We start from the raw sequence: 9,354 nt of genomic DNA, 5'->3' as shown, positions 1-9,354 counted from the left end.
CAGGAGAAGAAACACTCTTCAGCAATAAAAAAACAAAGCACAATTGTTAGTTTCTCTAAAGTAATTTTTGCTTATTAGTATGGTTGAACTGGATCATCAAAGGTCAGCAGCAAAGATATTGGTTAATAAAATGGGATTAGATACATTTGTGTGATTTAACATTTAATTATTGCAGGTTTGCGTAACCCCCAACACTGGTAATTAATGACAGAATTTTAATTTTTGGGTGAACTAACCCTTTAAATACATTTAAATAAATGTAAGTACTGTTTCGTTTCTTTTAAAGGGGTCATATGATGCGATTTCAATTTTTCTTTTCTCTTTGGAGTGTTACAAGCTCTTGGTGCATAAAGAAGATCTGTAAAGTTGCAAAGACTAAAGTCTCAAATCCAAAGAGATATTCTTTATAAAAGTAGTTTTGTAAAAATCGACGCGTTTCAGAAAGGCGGGGCATAGAGGAGAAACAATAATGTACAGTATGTGGAAAAGAATGTGTTTTTTTAACCTTAAACCGCATAAACACATTTCATTACACCAAATACACAAAATAATGTTCTTTTTAGCAGCATCATATGACCTCTTTAATATTATATTATCTGCAACAGTTTTTTTTTAAATATACTTAAAGATTTGTACACTAAGATAAGTACACTACAAGTGCACATTCAATACGATTAAGCACACTTCTTTTTCACAAGTGATAACAACACTGGAATAATGTGATAAGCCCTAAGGGCTGCACAATTAATCAAATTTCTAATCGCGATTACAATTATGGATGCCACAATTACATAATCGTTCAAAGCGGCAATTAATCGTTCAAAGTCCACTTATGTTATTCGGCTCTTAAGGGTTTTTCCATTGTTTTAGTTTTAGTATAACATTATAATACCATTCATATTTTTACTTTTTTTATCATTTAAAGAAGAAACCAATCCGATGTTTAGTTGACATTTGAGGCTTAATTTCTATAGAAAAGCACTAAAAGTTTTTCAGTTAAGTGTTTTCAGCTTGTTTATTTTCATATAAAAATACGGCATGCAGTTGCATCAAACAATGGTATAAACTTAATTCAATGTAAATTGTGATAATCGTAATTAATAATCGCAATTACAATTTCAAGGGAATAATCGACAATTATGATTTTTGTCATAATCGTGCAGCCCTACTGTTAGGTTTCTATCACAAGTTAGTGTACATGTAAGGAAAGTTGAAATTATTGTCTGATAATCGATAGTTGGTCACGCATGCGGTACATTCGGTGACACAACACTCACTCAGGTCACTGACACAAAGGTCAAAGCCAGACAGACTTCAGTTCCAGGTAAAGAGATGATAAACACTGGAATGCAGCACTTCAGTGACCTTTAATTAAATACACAGAATAAGACATTACTAACCGTAATACTCCACATTACCCCAGCCGGTTACTGTACCCATCTGGCCATCCGCCAAACGCTGGCCATAGGTAGGAAGACACACTGGCTGGATATAATCTAAAACACCAAAACAAAAGATGTCAACTGAGAGGAAAACACAGTCAAACGCAATACTTGTGAAAACACACTAGAGGGAACAAAGAGCGATTTTTAGCTTCTCGCACTCAATTTCCTCTGATTTACAATGAGACACAAATGCATTTCAGAATCAAATCCATCATATTTCCGCAACATTCTGGTTAATGGTTACAGAAAACTCTGGATATGAGGAAAAGTTTTGTCCTTCTGGAAAATTTTGCCGGTATTGTCTTTTGTTTCAACTCAAGGCCCCTTGGAAATAGAGGAGCTTTGTTCTCAGGACGAGCAACCTGAGACCGGAGCGAGGTTTTACTATAATGCTGTGTTCAGTCAGACAGGCCTGTAACATACCAGTACCTAATGAAAAACACCTCTAAACAGACTCTGATTTAACTACTGCCAGTAAAGACTTGTCCTTGTTACACAAAGCCATTTCCTTTATGAATGCATTCTTTTATGAACATACGTTTTGTATTTAAAGGGGTCATATGATGCGATTTCAAGTTTTCCTTTCTCTTTGGAGTGTTACAAGCTGTTTGTGAATAGATAAGATCCCTAAAGTGGCAAAGACTAAAGTCTCAAACCCAAAGAGATATTCTTTTAAATAAAAGTTAAGACTCGTCGACTAGAAATCAGTGGTTAAGTTGTATTTACAACACTGTTCCAGAACAGTTCAACCCAAATATTCAGATGTGTGGAGCGCATTTTATGGAGGACTGTTTCCTGATCCTGGTAGAGTAGACTACAATGCCGGCTGTTCTGACTCACAGACTGTAAGTACGTTTTTTATATTTAAAGAGTTTTTATATTTTATATTTTTTATATTTTTAAAGTGAGTTTTTTGGGCAGTGTAGAGTAGTACTTGTTGTTTGTCATTTCTCCGATCACAAATGCAGACGTGGTTTTATGTTTACGCGGCGATATGCAACGCAACGCGTAAAAAGACAGTATAAGTCATTATAATCCGTAATTATGTCCCCACTGGATGCAAGAATTGCCTCGTTTATAATGGGTTTTAATGATTTTGTCTCGTCGCTCCGGGACACGGCATCACAGTATGGTAAGGGGCGTAGTATTTCCGTCACACGCGTGAGGTATTCGGCCAATCACAAGGCACTGGATAGCTGGCCAATCAGAGCACACCTCGCTTTTCAGACCGATGAGCTTTGTAAAAATCGACGCGTTTCAGAAAGGCAGGGCATAGAGGAGAAACAATAATGTACAGTATGTGGAAAATAATGTGTTTTTTTAACCTTAAACCGCATAAACACATTTCATTACACCAAATACACAAAATAATGTTCTTTTTAGCAACATCATATGACCCCTTTAAATGCCTTGAAACACAGCACACAAAAAAACCCAACATGACATTTACAGTAACATTTCAAAGATACTTTTATTTAGAGAGATAAAAACAAACGTTTCCAGTAATTTTTTTCCGTCCAAACTGAAAGCAAATATGCATAATCACAGCCAATCAGAACACATGTGATGTTTACTATGCATCTAAATAGAGCAGGATTTTGGCCAATGAAATTTCATTGTGGGCGGGGCTACCTATTTCCTGTGGGTGTTTGTAAGAACTCACCAGTGAACTGCAGAGGTTTTGTCAGAGCCAGGACTGCTATGTCACGACTGTTGTCATCAATGTTGGCATCGACGAAGGGCAGGTAGCTGCTGTGGTAGACAACCGTCTTCACCTCAGCGATCACAATGTTCTTACGGATGGGAGTGTTGTAGATCGATCCCATCAGAACCCGCCAGCGTGACACATGGCGATACCTCCTGACGATACAGGCAGCAAATCAGCGTATTAGAATGATTTCTGAAAGATCATGTGACACTGAAGACTGGAGTAATGCATCACAGGAAAAATTTCATTTTAAAATATATTAAAATAGAAAACCATTTCAATTGTAATAATATTTCACAATATTACTGTATTTTTGATCAAATAAATGCAGTCTTGATGAGCATAATAAAAGACTGTTTTCAAAAACATAAAAAAAAATCTTATTGACCCCAAACTTTTCAAAGGTGCCATATAGTTTTGTAAATTGTGTGTTGCATGTTTTGTATGTAAATGTCACTAGAAAACAGCAAAACCCTCCACAAGAAAATAAATCTTCTTAAAGGTGTTGTAAGTGATGTTTTTAAATACTGTAAAATGCCACTTCACATCTAACAATTAAAATTGCAAAAAGGTTTTATAAAGATTGAAGAATTCAATTTTGTCAGACTTAGAGGTGCATACTAGATAGTAAAGTCTGTAGACAAATTTTGATGTTGGCTTGAGAAAGCCTAGCCAGAAAGTTTGAAATAGTTTTAAAAAATGTATTTTTAAGATTAAAGTAATTTAAAAACCTTTAAGTTTCAAGGTTTTAAAGCCATGCAATCTGTAAGATAGACAGACATTGGTACCATATTTAGTGCGAAACTAGTAAGTTTTAGCTTGGTTCTAGATGTTAACATGTTTTAGCATATTTGCTAACATAAGTTACGATGTTGCTAGCAGGTTTTTAGCATGTATTACCATGTGGCTAACATACTGACATGCATTGCATGTTTTAACACATTTCTAGCACGATTTAACAGGTTGATAGCAAGTTGTAGCACATCGCTAACATGTTTCTCACATGGTTTAACACACTGCTAACATTTTTACCATATTTTCTAGTTTATTTTAGGCCACTGCTAGTATGTTTTAGCACATTGTAAACATGATTTAACATGTTAGTTGTGTCCCACATGAAGTAGGCTTCTGTACTCCACCATCTAGTCTATGAATTATGTTATTCTGTCACCCAATATCAGAGTAGCCTCTCCCCCTACCCCCACTACATAATTAAGTTAATATCATGTTTCTAGAATGTTTTAAAGATAGTAGAAAAAGTGTGTCACTCACTCAGGAAAGCAGTGTGTGGCACTGACGATCCAGCGATCTGAAATGATGGATCCACCACACTGATGAACTCCATCATACTGTAGGCTGACCTGCCATGGCCACGAACCCTGGCGGGCATCCACTCCCCCCACGATCCGCTCCTCAGGCAGCATACGACGACCACAGTCTACGGTAATGGAGAGCGAACAAATCATGCACTTGCAGTGCACATATTCAATATACTACAAATATGCTTGAGTTGTTGCATTTACCCTGACAAATCACCTCAAGTATCTGACCTTTGTCACATTTACTGAAACAGAAATAAATCATTAGAATGTTTTAGAGAGGTTAACAAAATTGCAACTGTTTTTCGCTTTTAGTTAGTGTTTCTTTTTTGTTTGCCAGATTAAAAAGCAATCTGATTCACTGTTAAAGATGAATTGTGTGATTTCTGCACCACTAGCGAAACCAAATGAAATTGCAATATGATGTCTAGGCAACATTGGCTCTTTTCAAGGACTTTTGAGTCTCTCGTGCTCATCAAGGCAGCATTTATTTGATCAAAAATACAGTAACAACATTAATATTGTGAAATATTAAAATAACTGTTTTCTATTTTAATATATTTTAAAATGCAATTTATTTTTGTGATGCAAAGCTGAATTTTCAGCATCATTACTACAGTCTTCAGCGTCACATGATCCTTCAGAAATCATATGATCAAATGAATATGAATCATCTAATATGCTGATGGCCTTGATGACCATTCAAATTTAGTCCAGTTTTAATTGTATGTAACTTACCAAGGATAAAGGGCTGTTTTTATCTTCTTCCCATAAGTTAACTCACTCTCTTTTACGCAGAAAAAATCTCGGTCACCACCATTATCAGGAGCACACGTCACTGAGAAATTCACTGCTCTGATTAGAGAGTAAAAAGCAAATCAAGACATGACCGAAATAATGATGAATTCCAGTCATATTGTAAACCGGCTTGACTAAATTTCTCACAGTTAGATGTGAGCCTGGTGCGTGTCGTGTGTTTGTTACCTGACGAAGCCCATTTCTTCACAGCTGATGTTGGCGATGAGCTGGTTGGTGCTGGATGAGCAGACGTGTTTCCACCTCCGCTGGGTGGAGTCAAACACTCGCAGCCTCTGGTCTGCTGCGCTCACCTGTACTGCAGGACATGATCAACACAGTGAGACATGACACCCATGTCTGGTTCTTGCCTAAAAAGACGGGTTTATGATGTTTAATACATTTGGCTGCTTTTAGCCTTACCCTGGAGTTGGTTCACCCTCCGCCTATGGTTGCTAGCATGTTTTAGTAAATATAGTAGTAAAAAGTGTATGTCACTCACTCAGGAAAGCAGTGAGCAGCACTGATGATCCAGCGATCTGAAATGATGGATCCACCACACTGATGAACTCCATCATACTGTAAGCTGACCTGCCACGGCCACGAACCCTGACGAGCATCCACTCCCCCCACGATCCGCTCTTCAGGCAGCATACGACGACCACAGTCTACAGCGATGGAGAGCGAACAAATCACAAACCATTTGCAGTGCAAATATTCAATATGCTACAAATATGTGTTGTGGCACTTACCCTGACAAATCACCTCAATTATCTGACCTTTGTCACATTTACTGAAACAAAAATGAAACATGAAGAATGTTTTAGAGAGCTTACCGGTTTTTAGCCTTTAGTTATTGTTTATTTTTTGTTTGCCAGATTAAAGTTCAATCTGATACACTATTAAAGAATGAGTGTGTCATTTCTTCACCACTAGTAAAACCAAACAAGACTGTGATATGTTGACTGGGCTGGTCATTTCAAGGACTTTTGACAGATGTCTCATGCTCATCAAGGCAGCATTTATTTGATCAAAATTACAGTAACAACAGCAATATTGTGAAATATTATTACACTTTAAATTCTATTTTAATATATTTTAAAATGTAATTTATTTTTGGGATGGCAAAACTGAATTTTAAGCAACCATTACTCCAGTCTTCAGTGTCACATTATCCTTAAGAAACCATATATAATATTCTGATGGCCTTGATGGCCATTTATAAGTAGTTGTGTATTCTGATGGAATACATTTTATGCAAGCAAAATATTAATCACAAATATTTCATTATGTTAAAACAATGGCTGATGGGGGTTTCAAAGTAGATTTTTTCATTTCAGTTTGGTGATGTCCATGCTGCATACATTTAGTTTTAGTCGCATGAAATGGCTTTGTCTTACCAAGGATAGAGGGCTGTTTTTATCTTCTTCCCATATGTTAACTCACTCTCTTTCACGCAGAAAAAATCTTTGTCACCACTATTGTCAGGAGCACACGTCACTGAGAAATTCACTGCTCTGATTAGAGAGTAAAAAGCAAATCAAGACATGACCGAAATAATGATGAATTCCAGTCATATTGTAAACCGGCTTGACTAAATTTCTCACAGTTAGATGTGAGCCTGGTGCGTGTCGTGTGTTTGTTACCTGACGAAGCCCATCTCCTCACAGCTGATGTTGGCGATGAGCTGGTTGGTGCTGGATGAGCAGACGTGTTTCCACCTCCGCTGGGTGGAGTCAAACACTCGCAGCCTCTGGTCTGCTGCGCTCACCTGTACTGCAGGACATGATCAACACAGTGAGAATGTTCATACTGTTATAGATGACCCAATGCACTTTCTATGTTGCATGGGAATACAGTATTCAAGCAGAATGCACTGTGCTGAATGCTGCATGATACAATGCAATGTGATCAACTTCCATGTCCATCGTGTTGGAAAATGTAAAATGCAAATTAATGATTTTATTTCTGAGATTATAACTGGATGCCATTTGTTGAATTATACATGCAACATAAATATATGCATTTAAAAAAGTAAGTATTTACCGTATATTTATAGTGTAGTATTTGCACATAAATTAGTATTATAACTCAAAATTATTATTCTTGATTTTTTTTTAATTATTAAAAAATTTTATTAAATTAAAAGGGTTAGTTCACCTAAAAATGAAAATTAGCCCATAAATTACTCACCCTCAAGTCATCCTAGGTGTATATGACTTTCTTCTTTCAGACGGAATCCTGAATCCAGTCGGAGTTATATTAAAAATTGTCTTTGATCTTTCAAGCTGTTTCATGGCACTCAGCGGGTGTTGCATGCATCAGTCCAAAAGCACTTAAGCGTTGCGCATGCGCCGGTGCGTCTCGTGAAAACCAACGTTTGTTAACAGGAGCAAAGGAAGCAAAGTTTCCTTATTTAGCAAAGGAAAACCAGTCTACTCTTGGCTTATATCGAAATCCTCCGACATTCTTCTTTCCAAATCCTCGTTTTGTACTTCTAATTAGTGACCGTTGTTTTGTTTTGATCTCTCCCCTGCGCTTCTGCGTGCGTCACTTCTGTAAGAAATTATAGTCTGCCTCGACCCAGCTTCCACTCGAAATTGTGTTAAACTATGCTCCTTTCCCTACAAAGAGCTTAATTATCATAGAGATAGTTCTTTCTGATCTTAATCATATGTAAATAGTACCTCCGGAGCGATAATTTGTCACTTATAGCGTGGGAGCAGCAGCAGGCCGTCAAGAACCATCTGCTGACCAAAAGGGTACATGAAATAACTGCTAGGGATTCTGTTTAATCTTATCACCTTAACATTTGGTTGTTCCCACCTGCAAGTCTACCAAAGATGTGGGAACGGAAGGCTATCACTTTCATTGTTATCCGCAATTTACATTTAAAACGAAACTTCATTTACATGTTGAGCGGGAAGATGAATGTAATACAGTATAAAAGGTTTGAGCTTAGGATGTTCGAGGTTCATTTAGACTCCGCTGAATCCGAAGTGCTGTTTGTACTTTGTCACTGCTACTCTGTAATAAAAGTTATTCTTCATCAAAGATCTTCGACGTCCTCATCACTTTTTCTTACACTTCTGAGCGGCGAATGCGCAAAGAAGACCTCCCCATACGTCATCCACCCGGAACTGCTTCCAGTGTACAATAGTGAGCGCAAGCTACATTAAAGTGATTATTACATTTTGTATATGGATATTTTTCTTACAAAAACGCATCGATTCGCTACAGAAGGCCTTGTTCACCCCCCAGAGCCGTGTGAGACACTTTTTTTTTTATTGATGGGCGCATTTTAATTAAGTGCTTTTGGACTGATGCATGCAACACCCGCTGAGTGGCATTAAACAGCTTGAAAGATCAAAGACAATTTTTAATATAACTCCGACTGGATTCGTCTGAAAGAAGAAAGTCATATACATCTAGGATGAATTGAGGGTGAGTAATTTATGGGCTAATTTTAATTGTTGGGTGAACTAACCCTTTAAGTAATATAGAAATGTAATCAATTTATTTTCAGTCAGTCTGCCTCTCTGTCTGTCTGTATGTATGTGTATATAAATGCAGCATTCTTTAAAAAAAAAAAACGTGTACAAGAATGCTTACCATCAAATAATCCAGTATCTTCTGTTGTTCTGAGATATGTGACTGAAAAACAAACACAGAAATCAAGTGTAAAGTGTCTCTGAAGTGGCTGCAGTATTCCATTAAATCAGCAAGCAGAAAGTCTCACCAAGGGCCCAGATGGCGGCTCCCAGCCCTCCCAGTATGATCAAGATCAGAGCTACCACAGCGGCCACCCGACACCAGCTGAAGATGCTCATCCCTGGATTTCCTGTAGGACAGAAACCCAGACGAAGCGTATACTTATAGAAGTAATGTAAGATTTTGTGAACCTTACAATACATGCCTGTGCGCAAACACATAAATCATGACAGAGCTGATGAAAAGAACAGAACCATGAATGAGATCAATAGTCCAAAGTCATCAATTCCTCACTGCTAAAGTAAACGTGGAACTTCATCTCAGTGCCATGATCAGCTCTCTCTCCACACACACACACACACACACACACACAGAC

General features: G+C 37.4%; 1 protein-coding gene across 4 annotated transcripts in view; it reads right to left on the bottom strand.

Moving 5' to 3' along the window:
• LOC107728492 (serine protease hepsin-like) overlaps positions 1–9,354 on the bottom strand; it is a 21,485-nt gene that overhangs the window by 4,880 nt on the left and 7,251 nt on the right. For 3 of the 4 annotated variants that reach the window (XM_016538678.1, XM_016538677.1, XM_016538679.1), the window contains exons 3-10: positions 9,007–9,108; positions 8,880–8,921; positions 6,914–7,043; positions 6,668–6,784; positions 6,020–6,060; positions 5,770–5,935; positions 3,109–3,305; positions 1,401–1,496 (exon numbers count right to left, since the gene is read on the bottom strand). In XM_016538678.1, coding sequence (XP_016394164.1) covers positions 1,401–1,496; positions 3,109–3,305; positions 5,770–5,935; positions 6,020–6,060; positions 6,668–6,784; positions 6,914–7,043; positions 8,880–8,921; positions 9,007–9,108 — 891 coding nt within the window. Of the gene's footprint in view, positions 1–1,400; positions 1,497–3,108; positions 3,306–4,425; positions 4,592–4,676; positions 4,718–5,210; positions 5,328–5,769; positions 5,936–6,019; positions 6,061–6,667; positions 6,785–6,913; positions 7,044–8,879; positions 8,922–9,006; positions 9,109–9,354 lie in introns of all 4 variants that reach the window. The other variant, XM_016538680.1, reaches the window with a different exon arrangement.

Source organism: Sinocyclocheilus rhinocerous, unplaced genomic scaffold (genome assembly GCF_001515625.1).
Source record: "Sinocyclocheilus rhinocerous isolate Xijiao unplaced genomic scaffold, SAMN03320098_v1.1 scaffold66, whole genome shotgun sequence".
Lineage (NCBI taxonomy): Eukaryota > Metazoa > Chordata > Actinopteri > Cypriniformes > Cyprinidae > Sinocyclocheilus > Sinocyclocheilus rhinocerous.
Note: the sequence above shows the minus strand (reverse complement) of the source record. Positions and strands in the feature narration are given on the sequence as shown.